Source organism: Pistacia vera, unplaced genomic scaffold (genome assembly GCF_008641045.1).
Source record: "Pistacia vera cultivar Batoury unplaced genomic scaffold, PisVer_v2 Contig557, whole genome shotgun sequence".
NCBI lineage: Eukaryota > Viridiplantae > Streptophyta > Magnoliopsida > Sapindales > Anacardiaceae > Pistacia > Pistacia vera.
The window spans coordinates 482,616-508,785 of NW_022196398.1; the positions used below are offsets into that span (position 1 = coordinate 482,616).

The 26,170-nt window shown below is 34.8% G+C and overlaps 1 protein-coding gene across 1 annotated transcript; it reads left to right on the plus strand.

Annotated features, from left to right (window-relative positions):
* Positions 1–13,110: 13,110 nt before the first annotated feature.
* Positions 13,111–26,003, plus strand: LOC116108203. Its single transcript, XM_031394471.1, has 15 exons — positions 13,111–13,423; positions 13,528–14,355; positions 14,620–14,870; positions 15,205–15,472; positions 15,779–15,859; positions 20,941–20,960; positions 21,047–23,041; positions 23,120–23,461; positions 23,558–23,620; positions 23,705–23,857; positions 24,198–24,361; positions 24,445–24,592; positions 24,769–24,891; positions 25,031–25,118; positions 25,763–26,003. Exons 1-15 carry the CDS (start codon positions 13,111–13,113, stop codon positions 25,948–25,950), a joined length of 5,025 nt encoding a protein of 1,674 aa, XP_031250331.1. The 3' UTR covers positions 25,951–26,003.
* The last annotated feature ends 167 nt before the right edge of the window (positions 26,004–26,170 follow it).

Here is a 26,170-nt window from a genome sequence, read left to right on the forward strand (position 1 = left end):
ACTTAAACTTCATCTTTACGTTTTGAAACTAGTAGTTATAGAAAATGTTGTTCAATGTCACTGCTCCGCTGCTATTGAAAATATATACCGAATTGGACTCGCATTAGGTGAAGGGTTTAAAGTTACGACAATATGAACAAGAGGCCACCATGAGTAGCAAAGAATGGAGCAAACATCAGAGACTCCACTGCCATGAGCTTGAAACCTTAGAACTTTGAAAGAGGAGAAGAAAACGAAGCCTTGAAACTTTGAAGGGGGAGAAACGAGTGAATTTTATTTTTGATCTTTTATTTGTAAGAGGAGAGAGAAAATATTTTTTTATTTTGTCTCTCTTCTTTACAATTAATGTTGTGTCCTATTTTCACTCCTCTACTACAATTTCTCGAGCCCAACAAAGCTATGAAATGACTCATTTTTGTTGGTGTGAACAGGTTGCAGTACCTGTGTTTTTTTGGGAGTCGGAATTGAAGCAACAGGATCCTAGGAAAAGAATTAGGAATCAAAACTGACATGTTCAGTTCTTTGATTCTTAGAACCCGAACCTGAAATTAAGGTTTCGGTTCTTAGTTAGATACTTTGCAAAAAATAAATTATCTCTTATTAGTTTGAAAAATAATAAATATATTTTAAAATTTTATAAATATACCTCTGAATAATTAAGAAAACCTTATATATATATATATATAAAGTATAGTTATAAAATTAATTTTGGAAATTAAATTTTAGTAAACTTTATTATCCAAAAATATAAATATTATAATTATTAGAGTGAAAATAAAGTTAAATTAACATTAATTATGAATTTATGACAAAATAATAAAATTAAATATTAATATTAATATGATTTATGAATCTTTAATTAAATAATTAGTATGACTCTAACTTTAAGTTTGTTTAATGATTTTTTAATATATCGTGACCATGAGGTATGAGTTGTCATACTATAATATACTAATCATTTAATTAAGTAATGTAATAATGTAGTAAATTACTAATGTTTATAATTTAATGTTATGATTAATTAAGTAATCATATTATAAATATATAATGCAATGTTATAATTAATTAAATTTTTAATCATTTAATTAATTTTTTGAATTTTTTGGGTGTGTTTGTCAATTTTAAAAAATAAACAATCCCTATCGGCCCCTATTGTTTCAAAAATATCAAATATACCCTTGAGCTTCCTAAAACTCACGAGCCTCATGAGCCGAGTTTTGTCTTGTTCGAACTCAGCTTGACACTGTAGCGAGCTGAGCCAGACTCAGCTCGACTAGACTAAAAACTGAGCCGAACCCGAGCTTTTACGGAGCCGAGCCTGAGTTGTGCTTCAAAATTCAAGCACATATAATGCTTCAAAAGATGAACAAGAGTAGTATAGAATAATAGAATGACAGTAAGGGTGTGTTTGGATCGAGGGCATATAAGATAACAGAGGTAATTTTCGTTTATTTTAAAAGACTCCAATGTTTGGTTTGTAAGTAATAAAATATTATAAGTATCTTTTATTGCAAAGATTACCAGATAATCTGATTTTTATACCTATTTTGCCCTTAATTAAATACCATTTCGAACACAATTGTCTTCAAATGTCTACCAAATAAAAATTACCCAGCCCCCCTACATTTGAGAAATTAGCTAAAACAACTCAGCCACAAAAAAAAATTATAAGTTAACAAAATACCCCTAACCACCCAAGACCATCGTCGACTGCCGGCGTTAATCACCGTAATGGTGCACGACTTGTTGGATCTAGCGGGTCGTGCACTGGTAAGGTCTTTTTCGGCTAGATTTAGCCATGAATTAGTCGTTTCATGGCCAAGATGTGGTCATGAAATGGCCACAGATTTGGCTATGAAACGGTAATGGCTTTGGTCGTGAAATTGCCATGAATTTGTGATCCATGGCCACAAATGGCTTTGCCGACGCACGGCTAGCCATATACGACTAGTCAAGCGCCATTCTAGTAGTGGTTGACGATGGTGGCTGGCTGTCAGCAATGGCTTGGGGTGGGTAGGGGTGATTTCGCTACGAATTAAAGTTTTATATAGTTAGGGTGTTTTAGCAAAATTTAAAATGTAGGGGGTTAAGATGAATGATTCAAAAAATAATATTATATTAATATTTAAAAATGAGGGCAATTTAGTAATCCATATAACATACCCACCTAATTATCCTCCCAACCAAACATATTATTCACCAATTTATTCGAACCAACTAAACACATTTTCTAAATATTCTCAATAATTTTCAAAGTGATATATCTTTCCGTTTATATAACATCCTTCTATAATAAAATATTATATAATCAAAACGCCCCCAAACAAATAGATGGACAATAGATATCATTTCTTTGTCTGCTATTTTGATGAGATACAAAGAAAAGAGAATTATATAGAACTTACTCATTTATTGGAGCTACTCTGCTTGTCTGCGCGGCTGTGCCAGATTATCTCTTGATATACTTCAACAGCCAGATTATCTCTTGATATACTTCAACAATGGGAAAAAAATGCATCGATGATAGAATGCACTTAAATACAAAAGTGGTAACTATCAAGCTAGTCTTCAAATGTAACTCACTGCCCACATTGCCCCAGCTAAATTTAAGATGAATGATGAATAATAATACCCAAGCCCGGCTCAAGGGCTAGGCAGGTGCCTCTCCTGCTTAGGGCCCCCAAAAATAGGGGCCCAAATTTTTTATAATTTTTTTAATATATTACAAAAATAAAAATGGTCTATGATTTTTTTATTCAGGCCAAAGGGCAAAAAAAGAGGACCCAAATTTATTATAAATTTTTTACATATATTCCCACTAAAGTTTGACGAAATAGCAAGTTTGTACCTCTAGTTTCATATATTCTAATTTACACCCCTAAATTAATATATTGAATTTCTTTTAATAATAAAAGGCTAAAATAGTCATTTATATGTCTAAAATTACTCAACCCCAATTCCATCCTAAAATTCGACATTCACATAAATCATCTCTACCCCTGTTCCACCGCCAGCCGTTTGGAGCTGATGCCGATTGATTTTCTCACCAAAATTGACCGGAATCATCACTTTATCATTTCCCAAGTGTTTTTCCAGTCTTGATAGCCCTCGATTTAGCAGATTTTTTACAAATCTCATAACCCAACTCCACCGTGCATGACAACCATTTTCAGCCTTTTTAGTATGTACCCGACGTTGTTAGCCTTCCCCGACACCATCTTCCTCCCTTCAACGCTCTCACCAAAATCCCTATCATACCTCATCCGTTTACTCCGTCAATCGCCGACCACCGATACTTTTTGGGTTGCGACTTCTCAAGCCTTTTCTGGCCAATTCGGGCATTGGAAATTACCTATCTCGCTTCTCCAACATCTACTCTCCAAAACCCCCCACCAACCTGACCCTGTTAGCCTGCCGATCGCCGTCCACCTCTCCTAGTGATTTCGTATCTCAAAAGGCAAGAAAATAAATTTGAAATAATTTTTTTTTAATAGATGCTTATATTATTAGAAGGCCCCTAAAGTAACTCTAGCCTAAAGTCACAAATGTTCTTGAGACGGCCCTATTAATACCACTGTTGTGTTGTAAAGCTAGAATTAGAGTTGAAAGAATAATTTCCTTTGAAGCTGCATATGGGTATGACCCTAAGAAGATTACTCTGGTAATCTTTCTTTTAATCTATCATTACCTTGTTTGGCTCAACAGGTAATAAAAGATTCCACTAATCTTTTATTACTCAGATAATATGAGAGGTGATATAGGAGGTTATGTGACTTACTTAAAGGGTGGTATTTTAAGATTACCGTGATAATCCTATTTTTGTTCCAATTTTACCCTTACTTAATAAAAATTCTGGACACAAATGTCCTCTTTTTGATATTAAATAACAATTAACCCAACTTGTTAAATAACTTCTTTAATCTTGTTAATTAATTATTTTGACAAAAATGCCCCACATATAATAATAATAATAATAATAATAATAATAATAATAATAATAATAATAATAAGAACAACAACAATAATAATATATACATATATGGATAAAATCTTGTGAAGGGCATTTCTGTAAAATAATATCTAAGTATTTTCTAATTACTGCCAATCAAATACATTAATTATTTATACAGCCCACATGAACCAAACACAATAATGATTTATACATATTAATCTTCAAGGTTATCTATCTTACTGGTAACAGGGGCGGATCCAGCATCCTTGAGGGTAGGCCTCAGATTTTGAAAAAAAAAATTGCAAATATTTATAATTAATTGTTTTTATATCAAAAAGGTACAAATATATATGGCCCACAATCAAACTAATTGCTATAATATGTTAATGCAGCAATGCCAGGCTCACCCATCATAAATATTGTAGCTATGCTGGCCCACTAGTTTCATTATTATAAATATATTATATATATGCTGACCAATCTCCATAGTACCACAACTTTTGTATCCCTAATTTTATTTAGTGAGTGCGCCTCTCTTTCTCTTTGTCTTACTGGCTCGGTTGAAGTTACAACTTTTGAAGACTATTTTCTGCTTTATCAGTTTTAGGTATGTATATTACTTATTTTAGTTTAGTATATTTTAAGGTAAAATAATATTTATTTTTATGGAGATTTTTTATTATGATAAAAAAAAATATAAATCTTGTGAGTTTGTTTTGTGTTTGTTTGATTTTGTAATTGGTTGAAAACATTATTATTAATTTGTGACTTTAGATATCACAAATACATTTATAAAATTATTTTTTTATATAATTAGAGGACAACTTGATTTGCACCCGTCATTAATATATTAATAATGATATTTTTATTATTTTATGATAAGATTAGTTGACTATGTATGCTGTAATAGTAATTAAATTAAATCTAGTTGATCTATGCCAATAATTTAAATAAGTCAATAAATTGATTAGCAAATTATATAAGTTTTTAAATTTCACTAAAATGATTTTAAAAATAGGAAAATTAACACAATAAAATGATTAATTAATTGCTAAAATAATCTTTTAATTAGATCTAATTGTTACATCTAAAAATGTGATAAGTCAGTCCTTGTAATCTTATTAATTAAAGTTTCATCAGTCTTTCTTTACATGTATCATTTTATCTTTTTTTATTTGATAGCTATGATATCCAATTATTTCAAGAGATTAAAGAAAATTTCAACAGAAATTGTTGATGGAGACTCTACTGATATTGAGGTTAATCAAATCCCATTAGAAGAAGAAGCCCCACATCAGCAACAACAACACCAAGTAAAAGAAGCTCAAACCTCGGTAGGGATGTTCAATTTAGATGAGCCTGAAACTGATCCAGGATTGATGATACCAATTAACGAGATTTGTTGTACTGACAAGTAAAAAGAGGAAGTTCGAAGAGCATACTTGCTGAAAGGTCCTTGTCAACCGAAGATCATAACTTTCCTTTCACTCTTTTCGGAGATAAAAAGCATAGGTTTACACTAGAGTGGTACGGAGAAGGTCCAAGTTGGATGGAATATAGTGTGGCAAAAGATTACATCTTTTGTTTAAATTGTTATCTTTTCAAAACTGATTATGGTGACCAAGCAGGTGGTGAAGTTTTAGTGAGTAAGGGATTTAATAATTGGAAAGATAAAGCAAAAGTGAAAAAACATGTTGGAGATCATTCTAGTACTCATAACCAATGTCATGCCAAGTGTGTTGATTTGATAAAGCAAAGGCAACACGTCGATGTAAATCTTGCTTGCGTGTCGAAAAAGGCCAAGTTGGACTATCGCATTCGCTTGAATGCATCAATTGATTTCATTAGATTTCTTTTACATCAAGGATTAACATTTCGTGGTCATGACGAGTCTGTTGAATCTGAAAATCAAGGTAACTTTATGGAACTATTGAAGTTTCTATCCAATCATAATGATGACATAAAAAAAGTTATGTTGGAAAATGCTCCGAAAAACCATCAAATGACGGCCCCCAACATCCAAAGGAAATTAACTAGTGTTTGTGCTCATTTGACGACCAAGAAAATTATTGCAGAAATTATGAGAGATAAACAACCGTTCTCTTTACTAGTTGATGAATCTTGTGATGTGGCAGTGAAAGAACAAATGGCTATTGTTTCTTGCTATGTGAACAAAATAGGTTGTGTTATTGAATGTTTTATCGGGGTTGTGCATGTTAAGAATACTTCTGCAAAGTCTTTGAAAATTGCAATAGATGAATTTTTTAAAAAAAAAAGATTGAGTTTGACAAGTTTACGGGGACAAGGTTATGATGGAGCAAGCAATATGAGAGGTGAGTTCAATGGTTTGAAGACTTTGATATTGAGAGAAAATAAATCAGCTTTCTACATTCATTGTTTCTCTTATCAACTCTAACTTGTGCTAGTCAAAGTTGTAAGTAACCATTCGGCATTGGGTGAATTTTTTCAATCTCTTTCTATGTTATCAAACACTATAGCGGCATCTTGTAAGCGCAGAGATCTTCTACGTGATAAACAATATGAAAATGTGATATCTTTGATTTCTAGTGGTGATTTTCATATGGGACGAGGTTTGAATCAAGAATGCACTATTAAATGACCAGGAGATACATGTTAGGGTTCACACATAGGGACAATTCATAGTGTCATAAATTTATTTTCTTTTGATGTTGATGTGCTTAGGGTGACTGAGATTAAAGGAGATGATTGGCAAAACAAAAGTCAAGCAAAGAGTTTATTACGAATCATGAAGAATTTTGAATTCGTCTTTTTGTTATTCTTAGTGAAAAGAGTATTAGGAATCACAAATGAACTGTCACAAGCATTACAAAGAAAAGAATAGGATCTTCTTAATGCCATACAATTTGTACAAATTTCGAAGCGTCGATTGCATAAAATGAGAAATGAAGATACTTGCTTCGACATATTGTTAAAAGAAGCTTCTGATATGTGCAAAGATAATGACATACCAATCTTGGAGAATATGGAAGATAACTTTGGGAGGACAATACGAGGGATTGCGCCAATTATGAATAAACGTCATTTTAAGGTGGAATTGATGTATACATTTTTGGATAACATTCAAGAAGAACTCAATAATCGTTTTGATAGAGTAAATATGAGCTTGCTTCAATGCATGGCATCTCTTGATCCAAGTAACTCTTTTGTTGCATTTAACAAAGATAGATTACTTGAATTTGCAAAGTTCTATCCTACTGATTTTTCTCAAAACGATATTTGGTTGCTCGATGATCAACTTGAAAACTATTATGAGGATGTTAGCACCAATGCCAATTTCACTCATGTCGGAGGGATTGCCGACCTTGCTAAAAAAATGGTTGAGTTTAAGAAGGATGTTGCTCACAACAAAGTTTTCTTGCTTATTAAATTAGCATTGGTTTTGCCTGTGGCTACTGCAACAGTTGAAAGGGTGTTCTCTGCAATGAATCTTGTGAAAAATAGTTTGCGTAATTGAATGGGAGACGACTGGATGAACAATTGCTTGGTGGTTTACATTGAAAAGGAAGTTTTAGCTACAACTGAAAATGAAGATATCATTGAACACTTTCAGAATATATCCAAGCGGAAAATCGTGTTAAATTGAAGATCTTTAGGTATACCATTCTAACTTGCTTTCATATTTATATAATCAATAATCATATATTCAAATCTTCAGGTATACCATTCTAACTTGATTTTTTGGTCAATACGCAGAAGATGTGTGGATCTTTAATCTAGACGGTTGAGTTTTGATATTAATGTCTGGATTTGGAGTTATACAGCATGAAGTTTGACTGCTTCTCTGGTGATTTTAATCCATCTCTTTGTAAACTTTTATGCATTTTACTTGTGTTAGAGTTGCGATTGACCTCTAAATTTGTGTGGAATATTTTTGATGGATTATGATTGCTGTAAACTCTTTTGCTTAAGATTTGATGATTTTTTTAAAAGTTTTCACTAGTTGTTTAGCAAACAATGGAGGAGCCGTGGAGGCCCCCCTTGGGCAAAAATCCTGGCTCCGCACTAACTGGTAATCATATCTTTTTGGTAATAAAACATTGTCAAAATTAAACGCAGCCTAAAGGTAAACAGAAATGCTTTAGTAAAGCTTCTAGTTAATGGTTGTTATAATTCTAAAGGGACCTTAATTTATGCCATTATATTCCTTCACTGTAGAAACTGTCTTTTACTTTGGCCCCATATATCTTAATCATTCTCCCTTGCAAGGTATCCTGATTTTTTTTAAAAACCAAATTTGCTTTCTTAGCTGCGCATGTACATAATACGATAAATTTGAATGAAATTGACTTTTAATGCATTCATATCACCAAGAATGCGAGTTTAAATTTAAAAATAAAAAAAATCAAGACATGTGGGTTTATTGTCGTGTCTGTTTAAAGGGAAAGATCTATTGTGAAGTCAAAATTGTGTTATAATGGCCTAAAAGTATATTAGAGCCTACGACGACGCTGAAGTTGTGCCGCAACAAGCTAAAAAGCATATAAAGGCCTATGATGATGTCGAAGTTGCATTACAGTAGGCTGAATAGTATATCCACGGCTAATATGACTCCAAAACCGTGTAGGTGTATTACAGAACGCCTAAGGATTATATCCGAAGAAAGTTGGGCAGGAAAACATAATTTTCTTATGGTGTCAAAGATGGAATTAAGTTTGAATAACGAGTAATACTACACATAAAACATTTTAATACAACATAATGTGGTAAAAGATGATTTGATGAAAATTTATTTTTAATTTAAAATCAGTCAACCATCTTTTATCACATCATGTTGAATGAGAAATATTGTATGTGTTGTATTATGTTTGAATAATACCCATCATAATTGATAGCAGCTCAATAATAAGTCGAAAAATGACAAGTTGAAACTAGTAACCAAATAGCATATTTTATTTGGAGAATTATTAAATAAAATCCCCATTTCCAATAAAGTCAAACAATTTACGCATCTACTGCCGGCCTCCACCTCCTACAAATTTTGGGCTCTGGTCTCCATCAGCAACCTATCCTTCCCCTCCAAACTTCACATGCAAGTACCGTACCCACACTTGATGTTGAGTTGTGGAGAAAATTCAAAGTGGAATCAAAGGAATGTAGAGTTTGCAGATTCGCTTCTTGCTATAGCCTAAAATATTATCATTCATTCCACAAGCTAGTTTGCTGTACTAACCCAAATTTGTTGTGGCAAAGACAATTAGAATTAGTTGTAACAAACACACTACAAGAAAAACGTATTTTTTTGCTTAGAAGAGAATGTCTTTTAACCTCAATTACTCTATATCATTGTATGGGTCAAAAATCGTCTTAGGCCTTATCAGACCCAAGCATGAAACATCTACTATATGGCCCAAGGCCATGACCCAATTCTGATTGGGTCTACGTCAAGGTTTATGTCATGGGCCAGACCCATAACACCAACCTAGCCTCTCCAGATTGGATCATTCAGATTGGGCCTCATCATTAGCCCACCTAGAGTCAGACCCATTGGTCCATGATCGTTTCTGAGGGTCCAAAATCCCACGAAAACCCTAATACATCTACTTCCTATTTAGTTTTTATCCTAATTCACTCAAGATCTTTTATCTTATGTGAATTTTGACTCTCATTCCTACAAAGGCAAGCAAATCGAGTTCTTCTTGTTTACTAGAACTCTACCATTATGTAGGGGTGTGAAAAACCGGTTAACCGAATCGGTTTGGCCATTTTTCAAACCGAACCGAAAAACCAATTCAGGTAAAAATCTAAACTGAAATCGGACCGAACTACTATTGAAACCAAACCGAATAATCAGGTTTTGAACCGATTTTTAAATAAAAAAATTAATTTCTAATTTTTCCCTTCTTCAAGTTGAAACTCAATCACAAACAATCAAAATCCTTTCTTCAAGTTTCATCCAATGTTTATGGTTGGTTTGAGTTCTTTGTCATTCATATTTTGGTATCAAAAAACAAAAAGACCCAAATCTGAATTTAAACATTATAGAGATACAATCTTGAAAACCAAAACAAAAAAGTGTAGGCACCGATTAATGCCACCTGCTGAGAGACAAAACAAGTTTGCTCGGAAGGTGACCTAGTTCGTAAACTGAAGTTTATGTAAGAGAAGGATTTGTTAAAAAGGCTAAACTCCTATGACATTCCCTTCGATACTCCCTATCTCATTAAAGTTTAAACACAACACAAATTAAATAGACATACAACCAAAAAAAAAAAAAGGAAAATATATAAATTAAAGGTAAATGTTAGAGGTTCTAAGCAGATTATCTTAACGTAAAACAAACTCAAAGCCATAACTAAACACAAAGGACACAAAAAAATGGAAGGAAAGTAACTAAACAGAGGCAGGAGACTAAAGAGAACTTGAAAACCCTAGCGGCTTCAGATATAAACCTTAGGGAGTTTTGTGGGAAGAGTGAAGATCCCAGCCGCACATCTTAGAAAAGGAGACATCCACATCATATATAATATATTAGTTAAAAACTAGTTTCGGTTAATTGGTTTCCAAAATTGGTTGAACTGATAACCGAACTGAAAAACCGGTTTAGTCAATTTTATGAACCAAAACCAAACGGTTTTAAGGTTCAGGTTTCCCTTTTTTTTTCACACCCCTACCATTATGGACTTAAAGTCTTATCAAAATTCAAAGATCCTATGACCATTATATAAAGAGATGTATTGCCTCTCATTAAAGATAGAATATTCACTACCATCTACTAGCTCCTAAAGTTCTTGCTCCTAACCTTCACCGTAGCTCTAATCTCCAATCAGACTTCAATAAACCCTTCCTCCCCTTTGCCTTTACTAAATAGTCTATTTCAGCCATTATGGTGATGTGGCTCCTTATTTGCCACGGTGGAAGTCAGCTTAAGTGTTAAAGTCAAAATCTCCTATACGACGTCGTTTTTTGGCCAAACCTAATATGTTATCTGTTTGGGTTATCTCATTTTGTGCGCAGACTTCATTCCTCTCTCTCATTTCTGTTTTGCTTCGACAACTCACAACCCTACTGAATGTTCCAGAATTGATCTTGTGATCTTGCAGTTATGGAGAATCAGAGACAGCTGGATGATGATTTAGGCTTCGAGCATGTGTATTTAAAACCTACTGGTGCAAGAGGAAAAGGCAGATTTTGGGTTAAGAGAGTTAGGGTTTTACGAATTGGTGTGTTCCTTCCTTGTTTGTTTTTCCCTTATGTTCTGATGAAATCATTCTCACTGTACATTATTTATTGATAATGAAATCCCCTATTGTGAGCCTTGGAGAGTAGATGTAGGCTATAAAGCCAAACCACTATAAACTGTTGTGTCCTGTTTTATATTTGTTCTTCTTATTTTTCCATTTGTCTTGTGTTTAATCGTTGATTGATGACCTGTTTGAGACTGATTTAGGTTTAATCATAAACCCTAGAATCTTAACAAATTGGTATCAGAGCTCGATTGAAGGTCCAGTTAGGGTTTCTCTGTTTTAATCTTACCTAAATACATTTCTCTAAGTTTCCTTAAACTGATTCATTCTCTGTTGCTGAATTTTTTTTTGATATGTGAGAAAACATGTCAACTAAATATGAGCTTGAGAAGTTTACAGGTGAGAACGACTTTGGACTATGGAAAATAAAGATGGAGGCGGTACTGGTTAAAGAGGGCTTGGCGTTAGCTCTGAAGGGAGAAGATGAGTTACCTGCAACATTAACCACTATTGAAAAACAAGACATGCTGAACAAGGCCAAGAGCTCGCTAATCCTTGGCTTGGGTGACAAAGTGCTTCGAGAAGTCAAAAAAGAAAAGACTGCTGTAGAGATATGGAGCAGGTTAGACTCACTTTATCAGTCTAAGACTGTGCCTAATCATTTATTTCTAAAACAGAGTTTATTTGGGTTTAAGATGGATGAACAAAAATCTCTAAAAGATAATAAGAATGATTTTCTTAAGATCATAGAAGATTTAGAGAGTATTTCCATTGAAATTGGTGATGAGGACCAAGCTGTGATTTTGTTGAATTCACTACCCAAATCCTACTCGAATTTTGTAGAGACTTTGAAATATGGTAGGCAGACTCTGAAATTAGAAGAAGTAGTAGAAGCTATCCCAGCTAAGGATACTGAAAATAGAATTAGGGATAAAAATGTGAGTGATGGTAAGGGTTTTATAGTAAGAGGAAGATCTGAAAAGAAGAACTGGAAAAGGGGAGGGCAGAATAGACATAGGTCTAAGTCCAAACCTGGGAAATGGAAGTGTTTCTTCTGTCATAAGGAGGGTCACCTTAGGAGAGACTGTCCTGAGAGAAAGAAGAATATGAGAAAGAGGATGATGGAGGTAGTGCAGGGGTAGTATCAGAAGGTTATGAGAGTTCAGAGGTCCTAGTTATTTCAGAGGGCAGTACTAGGGAAGAGTGGATTTTAGACACTGGTTGTATCTATCATATGACACCTAATAGGGAATGGTTTAGCTCATTTCAACTTTTAGATGGTGGGAAAGTAATGATGGGAAACAATAATGTCTGTCATATTAAGGGAATAAGATCTGTTAAACTAAATCTCCATAGTGGATTAACTAAGACACTTACTGATGTTAGGTATGTCCCTGACCTAAAACGAAATCTTATCTCTCTTGGAACTTTAGACTATATAGGTCTGAATTATAAGGCTGTTAATGGGAGTCTTAGTGTCTTAAAGGGTTCTCTGGTTGTCATGAAGGCTGAGAAAAAAAATGGACTGTATGTGTTGAAAGGTAGGACTGATAGTGGAGTGGCTAATTTTGGTCAACTGAGGAACTAGATAAGACTACCTTGTGGCATAGAAGGCTTGCCCATGTTAGTGAAAAGGGCTTAGGTGAACTCAGTAAACAAAACCTACTGGGTGGGGATGAAACAGGGAATCTGAATTTTTGTGAGCACTGTGTATTTGGGAAAATGTGCAGGGTAAAATTTGGGACTGGATAACACTACTCAAGCTCACCATTTGAGTATGTGCACTCTTATTTATGGGGACCATCTAGGCATTATTCACTTGGAGGGTGTAGGTATTTTTTGAGTTTTGTAGATGACTACTCTAGGCATGTTTGAATTTATTTTCTTAAAACCAAGGATGAAGCCTTTTCTAGATTTAAGGAATGGAAAACCATGGTTGAAAAGCAAAGTGGAAAGAAACTGAAAAGGTTACGAACTGATAATGGTTTGGAATTCATTAACGAGGTATTTAATAACTATTGTAGAAATAATGGGGTAGTTAGACATAGGACAGTGAGTCACACTCCACAACAGAATGGGCTCTGTGAAAGGATGAATATGACTATTCTAGAAAAGGTAAGAAGCATCCTATCATGTTCCAAACTTCCAGTCAAGTTTTGGGCAGAAGCAGCCGATACAGTCTACTTGATAAACAGAACACCCTCATTAGCTATAGGTTTTAGAGTTCCACTTGAAAGGTGGACTGGTCATCCTGTAAACCTTGAAAACCTTAGAGTTTTTGGATGTCTAGCCTATGTTCATTCTAAGGATGAAAAGTTAAAACTAGAGCCATTAAATGCATTTTCTTAGGATATCCAGATGGGGTTAAAGGCTACAAGTTCTGGAATTTAGAAACTAAGAAATGTATTGTGAGTAGAGATGTCATATTCAGAGAAAATACCCTACCTGGTTTAGGAAACAAACCTGATGAATCTGAGAACTCTTATTCAGAAGCTGGACACCTAGAACTAGAAGTGACAGACTCCAGTTTTAGCCAAAGTTTGAATCAAGGTGGAGTTGAGGAGTTAGATACTCATGAGGAAGAACCAACTGGTGATCATGAAGTAGGGCAGAATACTCCAGGTGTAGATACTTCAAACTTGACTGATTATCAATTATTAAGAGATAGAATTAGGAAAACAATTAGACCTCCAAGTAGACTAGGATATGCAGACCTGGTGGCTTATGCACTTCAAGTGGAGGAAGAGATGAATGATGAACCTAAGACATTCCAAGAAGCAGTTTCTGGATCTGAAAAATTGGAATGGAAGAAAGCCATTGAGGAAGAATTTGATTCTCTTATGAAGAATAATACATGGGTTTTGGTTGATAAACCAGAAGACTGTAGGGCGGTAAAATGCAAATGGATTTTCAAAAGGAAACCAGGTTTAAAAACTCAGGATGCACCTAGGTACAAGGCTAGGTTAGTCGCAAAAGGGTTCACACAAGTAGAGGGGGTTGACTATAATGAAATATTTTCTCCCGTGGTCAAACATACATCAATTAGGGTCCTGATTTCTCTAGTAGTTCAATTCAATCTGGAATTAGAACAACTTGATGTGAAGATAGCTTTCTTGCATGGGGATTTGGAAGAAAGTATTCTAATGGAGCAGCCTGAAGGGTACAACAGTGCTACAGGTAAAGTTTGTCTATTAAAAAAATCATTGTATGGTTTGAAACAGTCATCACGATAGTGGTATAAGAAATTTGATTCTTTTATGTTAGAAATAGGGTTTAATAGATGTAATTTTGACAGTTGTTTTTACTGTAAAAGAATCTCAGAACTGACACATATTTTTTTACTGTTGTATGTGGATGATATGCTTGTGGCATGCCATGATAAATCTGAGCTGTGTCGACTGAAGAAGTTACTGAACACCAAGTTTGAAATGAAATAGCTAGGTCAAGCTCATAAAATTCTTGGTGTTTCCATTGTCAGAAACAGAGCTTCTGAAAGTCTAAAGTTAGTCCAGAAGGACTACACTGAGAAAATTCTGAAGAAATTCAAGATGCTGGATGCTAAATCTGTTCAAACTCCTCTCGGTGCTCACCTGAAACTTTCACATGAGCAGAGTCTACGGACTGAAACTGAGAAGCTTGAAATGGCAGGGATACCTTATGCTAGTGCACTGGGAAGCCTAATGTACTTGATGGTATGTTCTAGACCAGATTTAGGTTTTGCTGTAAGTTTGGTTAGCAGATTTATGAGCAATCTAGGAAGGACTCACTGGATGGCTCTTAAATGGATTATGAGATACTTACAAGGAACCAAATCAGCAGGAATTATTTTTAACAAAAACCATAGTTGTGATGAGTGTGTTGAGGGGTTTTGTGATGCATATTATGCAGGAGATTTAGACAAAAGGAAGTCTACATCGTGGTTTGTTTTTACTTTGTGGGGAAACACTATCAGTTGGAAATCAAAATTGCAGCATATGGTTACCCTGTCTTCAACTGAATCAGAATATGTTGCATTAACTGAGGCAGCAGAGGAGGCCACCTGCCTGGTTGAAAGGTCTGATCAATGAGCTGGGTGCTGAGCAACAGACAGTGAAGATTAACAGTGATAGTCAGAGTGCGATTCACCTTTGTAAAAACCAAGTTTACCATGAAAGAACCAAACACATTGATGTCCATCTTCATTTCATTAGGGAAATGATTAAAAGAGGAGCAATCGAGATTGAGAAAATTGATGGATCTCATAATCATGCCGACATGTTCACAAAATCTGTCCCATTTGAAAAACACAGGCTTTGTATGAGCCTGCTTCAAGTTTAAGAGTGAACTGGTAAATTTCCAAGGCCATATGGGTAGTGACAAATCAAGAAGACAAGGTGGAGAATTATGGTGATGTGGCTCCTTATTTGCCACGATGGAAGTCAGCTTAAGTGTTAAAGTCAAACTCTCTTATGCGACGTCGTTTTTTGGCCAAACCTAATATGTTATCTGTTTGGGTTATCTCATTTTGTGCCCAGACTTCATTCCTCTCTCTCATTTCTGTTTTGCTTTGACAACTCACAACCCTACTGAATGTTCCAGAATTGATCTTGTGATCTTGCAGTTATGGAGAATCAGAGACAGCTGGATGATGATTTAGGCTTTCGAGCATGTGTAATAACACCTACTGGTGCAAGAGGAAAAGGCATATTTTGGGTTAAGAGAGTTAGGGTTTACGATTGGTGTGTTCTTCCTTGTTTGTTTTCCCTTATGTTCTGATGAAATCATCTCACTGTACATATTATTGATATGAAATCCCTATTGTGAGCCTGGAGAGTAGATGTAGGCTATAAAGCGAACCACTATAAACTGTTGTGTCCTGTTTTTATTTGTTCTTCTATTTTTCCATTTGTCTGTGTTTAATCGTTGATTGATGACCTGTTTGAGACTGATTTAGGTTTAATCATAAACCCTAGAATCTTAACAGTCTGCTGACTTGAGTGTCAGAGTGCCTATGGCAGACACCCCACCAGTGTTTTACGTAAACTTTGCGCTTGTTTCTTTGTGGCCAGGTTCAACAGATTGTTAGTGGCCTCAACCTCATAGGATTAAAACCTTCTCCTGTAACTGTAGATTTTACTATCTACAATCACCTATAGAATTGTCAGATGTCCTCGACACTATAAAAGGGTGCTGAATCCTAAGAGAGTGTGTAGCCACAAAGAGAGAGTGTGTAAGCAATTGAAGAAGTTCAAGAAAATCTTATAATATCTTCTTTTTTATAGTGAAATTCTAACGAAATAGACATATTTTCTTTTTGAGATTGAACCACTATAAATCTCTGTGTGTGTACGTGGTTTTTTTTCATTTGTCCATTTGATTATTATCACTAATGCAGGGATTATGACTAATATGGTTGCAAAAAAATCTCATAACTTGAAAATTATAATCCACCTTCAATATGTTTATTCCACTCCTTCTTAAATGGTTACTTGCCTAAAACCTAAGGTTGGGAATTTTACTAATGTTAATTGTCCCATCTAAGGTTAAGCTAATAGGTGAGGGCTCATACATAATTAGACCAATAGGCCCCTTCACATTAAACTTAGATTTTTTTTTTTTTTTTTTCATTTTTATTATCCCATTTTTATGTGGGATTTAAACTTGAGGCATTCAGCTTTGGTACCATGTTAAGTTGTCGCCCATCTAAAAGTTTGGCAGTAGGTGAACGTTCAAATATATATTAGACCAATAACCGATACCCAATTCAAATCAATGAACTCAACTTGAGTTGGCCATTCGGATCAGTTATTCAATTTGATAATAACCTTACTATCAAGAGAATCTACATTGATTAGGTTGGTACTAGACTTAAAGGAAATTAGACAAAACTGACCCAAACCGATAATTTATAATTTTGTATTAAAAATACATTTGGTTGTGTATTATTAGATACATCATTTATTATATTGCATTGTTATAATGCACTTATTTAACGTAACAAAAAGAAATAAAAGTCAAAAGGAAACCCTAGACTACCTAAACTATACAAACAAGTCAATACTGCAAGTTGTATCCGTTGCCACCTCTTCACTATTTAATAGTATAATACGTTGACAAATGAATCTCATAACTTTCTCTCACAAATGCCGACGTGGCACTGATTTGGCTTTACACCACCCAAAATCATGACTTTTACTAGACATGAACGTCGTTCCTTAGAGTGTAAAGGCAGTTCATCATAAGAATGACTGTTCCTTCATAGGAACGACCGTTCCTTAGATGGAATGAGTGTTCCATAGATGGAACACCCATTCCATCTTTATGGAATGGGTACCCATAAGATGGAACACTTGTTCCATGAATTATGGAATGGGTGTTCCATCGTTCCATGGATGGAACGGCCGCTCCCTATGAAGGAACAACTATTTCTTAGGTCTAGTCGAAATCATTTTGCGGCCGTTTTGGTAGGAGTTGCCAGCTCAACTGCCACGTGTGTGTTTTGTGAAGAAGGTTGTGAGATGCATTTATCAAGTCATCTTTATTCATACCTAATATTGCTTCCATCACTCCATTTCCTATGTACACTGGCACTCTGCTGCTTGATGTCATCCCGCCGTTACAATTCGGCCTATTAAGGGCTTGTTTGTTACACTTTTTAAAATATTGTTCTAAAAAAGTGTTTTAATTTGAATTTAGTTGAATCAATTGAATGGATCTGAATATGAAATATGTTTGGTAAAATATTTGAAAATTATATCGAGTTTGATAAATGTTGAATAGTTGTTTGGAACATTTTTTAAAAAGGTTTTTAAGACAGAATATTGTTTGGTACATTTTTTGAAAATATTGGATTACTTTTTTAGCCCTCTAGATTTGTTAATTTTGCTAAACACCCTCACAATAAAGCTTGAAAATTAACTACAGCACCCTAGTCACTGAAGAGGAACAACCGGCCACCGGCCACCACTGTCAGATGGTAACTGAAGTCCACGAAACGGTGCACGACTGACTGGATCTGACCGATCATGCACCATTGACTGTTTTCAACCAGATCCACCATGGATCTACCAGAAATTGCCAGATCTATGGCCAAACTGCAGTTGATAGCCAGATTTTTTGGCTGTTGATGTCCAGATATGGTGGCCATTGATGGCTAGATCTTTCTAGTTATCGTTAACTGCCATAATTTGGCCATTGTTAAAGGCCAAATCTCGACCAAAACCTGCCATCAACGACCAGATCTTTGGTCATAGATCTAGTTGGAAATGGCCAAATCAATGCAACCAGCCAATCGGCCACGTCGACCTCCGTGATAGTGGCGGTGGCCGACAGTGGTTGCTGGCAAACACTGGTGGTCTTGAGTGGACTAATTTTCATATTGGAAGGACAGAAAATGAGAATGAGAGAAAGAAAAATATTTTCAGTTGAATAGAATTGGATAATCAAAAACAAGTCCCGCCTTCTTTCATTTTTAGGCAAAAATCTTATTTAAGTTAGATTAATTTTTAGATTGGATTGGTTCAATAAATAACAAACACATATCCTATTTTTTAATCCAATAGGATAGCAGATAATGATCCAGAATGTGTAAAACAGGGGCTAAATCTCTAATTTTTATCAAAGCAACTAAGAAAGAGAAACCAACTGTTTAAATCACTCTCTGAGAGTTTAGACAGTGGCGCAGCCAAGAATTTGGCTTGAGGAGGGCAAAAATTATCCAAAAATAATATCATTTAAAACTTTCAAACTCAAATGATATATACTTTATAGGAAATGAATGTCTAATAATTACAATAAAATAAATTAGTAATATAATAGAATGGAAACACACACGAAGTAGAACATCCTTTCCATATATAATTTGGAAAAAGAAAAAAGAAAAACAGAGAGAGAATAAGAAACAAATCTTAAATCTTGTATGATCACTTGATGATCTTAAGTAAAGATAACATCATTTATGCAAGAACCTACACCATGATTGTTGATGTTAATTAAATCCATTTTTGTTTGTAATTCTTTGTGATGAGTGTCCTTATGTTATTTTGTTTATTTTATTTGTAAAACCAAATTAATTAAAGGAAATGATTACTAATTTGCACCTAACAAATTAATCACAAAATCCATTTTTTTTTTAAGTAAAATTTTAATTAATTTACAATTTCTGGCTTTTTTACTTCATATTTATATTTTCATTACTTCATATATAAATTGAAGAACTTTAAAGTATAACTTAAAAAATAAATTAAAATTCAGGAAGGGCATAAGCCTATCCTAGTCCTATAGTGGCTCATCACTGTCTCTAGAGTGTGCTCGACTTCTAATCTTTTTTCTTAGCCCGATTGACTTGGTTTAAATTGATGATTCTGTCAATTTAACTTTTTAAGCAGTTTTCATTCAGTTTTCGAAAAACATAAACACATTGTCATGTAATTTTATGAAACAAGTTTGAATTTCAATATTATGGTTATATATTTATAAATTTATTATTTTACCTTATTTACAATTTTCTATATGTAATAAAACGATATTATTGGGTTCAAAGACATTTCCTTTATCAAATTTTGCATATTGGGTCGTGGTCCTTGAAAAAAAAAAAAAAAAAAAAAAAGGTTGATGTGAGCCCCATTGCTTGAACAACCGTATAAGCTAGAAAGCAGAAATAATAAATTTACTTGTTATATGAAAAATAATTATTATTTAGAGTGCGTCCGATACTGAAAAATTCATAAGTTAGTTTGCGGTTAGGCCCGCGTTATTTTAAGCGATGTCCTCCCTCTCTCTCTCTTTCCTGTCCTTCGCCCATTTTTCCTCTCTCTTTACAAACCTCACAAAACAAAACCCATTTTCAATTTAATCACCATTTTTTACCTTTTGGTTAGCTTTGCTTTTATCCAAATAACTTAAACCTCAAACTGTTTTACATATTTTTCAAAACCAAATTTCAACAAACAAATAGGTACCCCTATCACCATTCTTTCTCTTGACTTTGTTTATTAAATTTACCTCCTCGTTCCTTTTCAGTTGAATGCAGTATTCAATATGACAATGCTTGTATTAGTTTGAATTGCTTATTTTATTTCAATAGATACTCTTTTTTTTTTTTTTTTTTTTTTTTATGTATTTTCATGATGCTATCCCTTAACAATGGTGGTTCATTAGGTTAGTTCTCTTTGTTTTTGTTTTTTTCTTCTGGGATCATTGATTGATTGGCATATTTTAGGAAATTTATTGAACAATTGATCAACTTTTTATGTTCCCAATAGGAATTTTGCTGAATTCATCCTGTAAAATAAAGGTGGATTGAACATAGAAAAGGAATTTTTTTTTCCCCCTTCTTTTTGTGTTTGTGGGTAGATACATTTTAATTTGTAAACAACTTTCTTCTTCTTGTTGGTTGCACATAATTGATGAAGACTCTTTTGTGAGGATTGGGAGAATTTGTAAATTACCCGAATAAAAGAACTGCATTGTATGTAAAATGTTTACTATTCTTAATGGTGCATATCAAGTTGTATTGCAAAATTATAGAGTTGATGCCAACAATTAGTTGATGGGAAACTTTTGGTTTTGAGTTTGAATATAGGCTTGTGTATTAAAGTTTATAGATGCATTTTCACAAGTATCTTTGACAAAACTAAAGGAAGGCCCCACATTTTAGTGGGTTGTGGATATGCAGCTGCAAATAAGGTAATCGGCGCTGGGGGCATCCCCAAGAGTGGGGGATTTCGTGACATTTCTGATTGGCTGTCTTGGGTTTAATAATTCTTTAGATGCCATGAGAAGTGAGACTTCAGGCACTGCAGGTAAGCAGTTATACCGATATAAAAAAAATGTTTTGTCAAGTAACCGAGTTGCTGCGGAAAGAAATATAGATGACATATGTGCACAGACAGGTGAGGAATTTTCTTCTGAGTTTTTGAGGGACCGCACATCTCAAAGAAGAATAACAGTAATGAATGATGGAGGTCATCGCCGTCCAACCCAAATGGGGTTTAATTTCAATCAGAACAATCAGGCAGTTTACAGGGATCTTAATGGCATTCACGGATCAAGGAGAAAGAGTTATGAATGCAATGCAGATGTCTCAGATATGGTTCCTGCTACAGGATGTGCAGCTGAAATAGAAAATAATGCTTATAATGATAATTTAAGCAGATATCCGTGGCAATATGGTGCTATTGGACAAAATTCAGGTAAGTTTTCTGATGAAATTTATTCTGATCAAGTTACCACAGAACCAACTGTTTCCCCACATTACATAGTGGGCTCTCCTCTGTCATACCATTATTACGGACCAGGGTTTATGGAGAGTGCTCTTAGTCAAAAGATAAAGTTCCTTTGTAGCTTTGGCGGGAGAATATTACCTAGGCCAAATGATTCGAAGCTTAGGTATGTGGGTGGAGAGACACGGATTATATCCATCAGGAGAAACCTCACTTGGGTGGAACTCGTAAAGAAGACTTCAGCAATTTGTAACCAACCTCATACGATCAAGTATCAGCTCCCAGGAGAGGATCTTGATGCACTTATATCTGTTTGTTCGGATGAGGATCTTCATCATATGATAGAGGAACATCAAGAATTGGAAAGAATTGGTGGCCCTCATAGACTGCGAATATTTCTTGTACCTCTAGCTGAACCGGAGAGTCCAAGTTCTTTGGAAGGCAGGGACACCCAGCAGAGTGATCCTGATTATCAGTATGTTTTTGCCGTAAATGGCATGCTAAGTGTGACTTCTCGAAGGAATTCTAGTGGGCAGAGTTTGGCAAGTCAAGCAACCGCCTTGGGAACTGCTTCAGATCATAGTGTAGGTTTTTATAGAGACTCCCCTACATCTATTCAGACTTGTGAGAATAAGGATTATAGTTCTAATTCCTCGAATTTTGGAGGCACGTTTTTTAATCGTAATGTTCAGCATCGTGATACTATGAGCTCTAATGCGCAAATTAATGCGGATCAACCATGTGCTGTTGTCAATGGAAGTGCCAATCCTTTAGCCGTGGACAAATTTTCTTGTGTAAATCCCATTAGCCACTATGATAATCTTTCTTATGCCCATGTGCAATTGAAGAATAACCATCAGCAAAACAAAAATATGGTAGAAACTGAGCACACAAACAGAAGCCATGAAATGCATTTTCAAAATCATGGCCCCAGTAGAGATACTATGCATTATACGGCACACAGCCAAAGAGATAAGAACTCTGAAGGACCTGCACTTAAGGAAAGGTCACTTTCTGACACAGGGTTACATGAACAATATGAGAGTTCTATTTACAGCTTTAGAGAGCCAACTATACCTCAAAGCCCCTGGACTATTGGAAGAGAGAAATCACCTATGGTAGGAATGTTAAGTTCTTCAAAAGAGTGGCCAATGCAATGGCAAGAGGTGATTGATGAAAAAAACCAAGGTACCAAATATAAGAATCAGTGCATTATGAAGACACCAGAACCATGCAAAAATAATTTTGAATGGAGTCCAGAGTTCAATTGCATGGACTGGAATCCTGCTTCTTCTGTTTCAGATAGAAAACACCATGAAGAAAGTGTTAAAGTTATGCAATATGGTAATGCCATGGAATATACGATAAACAACCAACCCAGCACTCATATTCCCCTGCAAGATTCTCATGACTCTGGGAGCTCGCTATTCTCTTTACCAGTTATTCATAAAGAAAATTCTGCAGGTACCACAAAGGAGAACCTTGGTGGTTGTCAATTTGACACAAATGCACCTAAGTCTCATGTTAAGAGACAAAATGCTACAAGCAATAAAAAATGTGCTATGCCTGAGACAAGTCAACCAGATTCCCTTGGATTCCCCGGACTACCCTCTATATCATCTAAAGGAGCTGCTAATCAAGAACGTAGAATCCCAAGATGTGTATGTACATTTCCTTTTTTGTTTTGATATTGGTTTAAATGCTCCAAAGTATGAGCCATTTCTGTATTCTTTCTTCAGAAATTGACAACAAGTTATGCTTCAAGTAAAGAGGATTCTATCTACAATGAAGAAGCTACAAATTCTCCCCACCATAGAATTGGAAAAATACGCATTAGGATGCCATCAGGAAAGGATCAGAAGTCTGAAGATCGTATATGTGCCCAATCACAAGCCTCAGAAAATGATCATGAAGACAAGATGCTCAAGTCAGGGGTTATAGGGAAAGATGTAACTGATAGTACACCTCCAGACATTCCCTCCTCCCTGGTAGTAGTACCACATGTACAGCATAACGGCAGTGATGAATATCCATCCCAAAGAGAAACAGATGCAGAGAATATGAATCAATCTGACGGTGAGGTAGTATCTTGACATTTCCCTATTGAACTTGGTTTTTCTCTTAAATTGTGATATTGTTTTTGCTTATTGGTTTGAGCTTGTACTTATCTTGCATAGGAAGCAAAAGTATTTAGCAATGCTGCAATGGCTGAATTAGAAGCAGACATATATGGTTTGCAGGTTGATAACAACCACCTTAACAAATTTATGCATAATTTTTTTATTGAAGTCTATGTCTAACTAACTCCATGATCACATACACAGATTATTAAGAATGATGACCTTGAAGAATCACAAGAGTTAGGTTCTGGAACATACGGAACTGTTTACCATGGGAAGTGGAGGGGAACAGATGTTGCTATAAAGAGAATAAAAAAGAGTTGTTTTTCAGGCAGATCATCGGAACGAGACCGGTTGGTGGGTCTCCAGAATCATTGGTCATATAAGCTCTGAAATCTCTTTTTTCTTTCTGTTCAGATTATTCTTGTTATGTTGCTCATATTGATTCAGTTTATTAGACTGTAGACGCTCCAAAATTTTCTAAAAAATGAAATTATATGGAAGAAAATGGGTATCACTCATAATCGGTGATAGAATAGTTTTTAATCACTTGGAGCATACATTTATTGACAAGGTTTCTAGATATAATTATCCTACCTTTAGTCTTGTTTAAATCCCCAAGGTTACATATTCTACCTTTTTGAGATTTTATGTTCACATCTTTTGAAATGAAAATCTGATCCTGTTGATTATCCAGACAAAAGACTTCTGGAGAGAGACACAGATCCTGTCAAATCTTCACCATCCAAATGTGGTAGCATTCTATGGTGTTGTCCCCGATGGACCTGGTAGAACAATGGCAACCGTAACTGAATATATGGTCAATGGATCATTGAGGCATGTCCTACTAAGGAAAGATAGGTGAGTAGATCCATCAGCATTATGTTCCTTATTATCTTCTAACAAGGAATGAATTCATGAAATCTTTAGAACTTTTCCTACAGATCACTTGATCGCCGCAAAAGGCTTATGATCGCCATGGATGCAGCTTTTGGCATGGAATATCTGCATTTTAAAAATATTGTTCATTTTGATTTGAAGTGTGACAATTTGCTTGTCAATTTGAGGGATCCCCAACGACCCATTTGCAAGGTAGCGGGAATAAAATTTCTTTTCTTTTACTGCAGTTGTAATTTATTATGTTTCAATGCATGAAAATACTCTAGCTTTTTACATTTTTCTCTTGTTGCTAGTTAATGATGTCTTAAGACTTTTTCATTTGTTTGTTAATAATATTTGTTAGTATAATTCACCAATCTGCTTTGCAGGTTGGAGATTTTGGGTTGTCACGAATTAAACGCAATACACTTGTGTCTGGCGGTGTGCGTGGAACTCTTCCGTGGATGGCACCAGAATTATTGAATGGAAGCAGCAGCAGGGTTTCTGAAAAGGTTAATGAGCATCTTAGGATAAAGGCTTCAAATAATATCTTTTGAATTTGAATATATTTAAAAATGAAACCAGTAACATTGTAAAGAATATAGTATTAATGTCTTCTCTTTTTTTTTTTTTTTTAATTCTCTTCGCCAGGTTGATGTTTTCTCATTTGGTATTGCAATGTGGGAGCTCCTCACTGGAGAAGAGCCATATGCCAACATGCATTGTGGTGCTATTATAGGTAACATCTTCTAATTAATTGTTTAAACATTTTTACCTTCTTTCCATCACGTTTGTGCGTAACGAAATCTTCTCAAGATAGTCCGTCCTGCATTTGATGATATATGAAGTATATTTTATAAATTACTGTAGCAATTGAATATCGTTTAGATAGGAGTGTGCGTATATTCTTATACGTTAGTTTGGCGAAGAACAACATTAATTTTGTCAATTCTTTTTCTTCATAGTTTTGAGAGCTACATTTAGCACCTTGGTAAGTGAAGGTGTTAAACTAAAAGTTTATCCATTTGAATACTTTTAACTGTTCACTGCAAGACATCTGACGAAATGATCACAAATTTCCGAGAATGTTATGTTTGATCCTAATAGAAATATAAAATGAAATAAATTGACAACATTTTTTTCATAACCATGCCAAATCTAACATATCTTTTTCTTGTACATAATTACATTTACATCTGAAAATTCAAGCTTCCAACATGATAATTACATTTGTGCATATCCTTGTATCTTGAACTTTGTCTTCATTATTTAAAGAGCTTGGTTTGATATGCTTTTTGAATTTACTTTCTATAGTTATTCTTTTATCTCGATTCTGTTACAAATCTGAGGAAAATTTTGATGCTATGTGAACTCTTTGTGAAGGCGGGATCGTAAGCAACACACTCAGGCCTCCTCTACCGGAACGTTGTGATCCAGAATGGAAAAGGTTATTGGAAGAATGCTGGTCTTTCGACCCTTCGGCAAGGCCATCATTTACAGAGATAACAAAAAGGCTGCGCGTTATGTCAACAGCTCTCCAGACAAAGCGGCGTAGTAATGTAATTAGATGAACGCAGCATGCTCATACTCTTACAAATCTCAGGCAAAATAGCACACAAATATATACGCCATTGCTGTATAGATCTTATTTTTGTAGACTTGAAAATTTATTCACATATGAATAAAATTCATCTTGTTCATCATTAATTTAATTCCAGACATTTGATACCTTTCTCTTTGCATAAAAGTTTCAATTCCAACAACGGTTTCATTAGATATCTTACATCTAGA

What these genes read in the sequence shown, in the direction of transcription:
- LOC116108203 (XM_031394471.1), top strand. Translation starts at nt 13,111, where the DNA reads ATGGTTGAAAAGCAAAGTGGAAAGAAACTGAAAAGGTTACGAACTGAT. An exon ending in TCCACTTGAAAGGTGGACTG is followed by an intron (nt 13,424 to 13,527) that starts GTCATCCTGTAA and finishes GCATTTTCTTAG; the next exon opens with GATATCCAGATGGGGTTAAA. An exon ending in AGGGTACAACAGTGCTACAG is followed by an intron (nt 14,356 to 14,619) that starts GTAAAGTTTGTC and finishes TGAAATAGCTAG; the next exon opens with GTCAAGCTCATAAAATTCTT.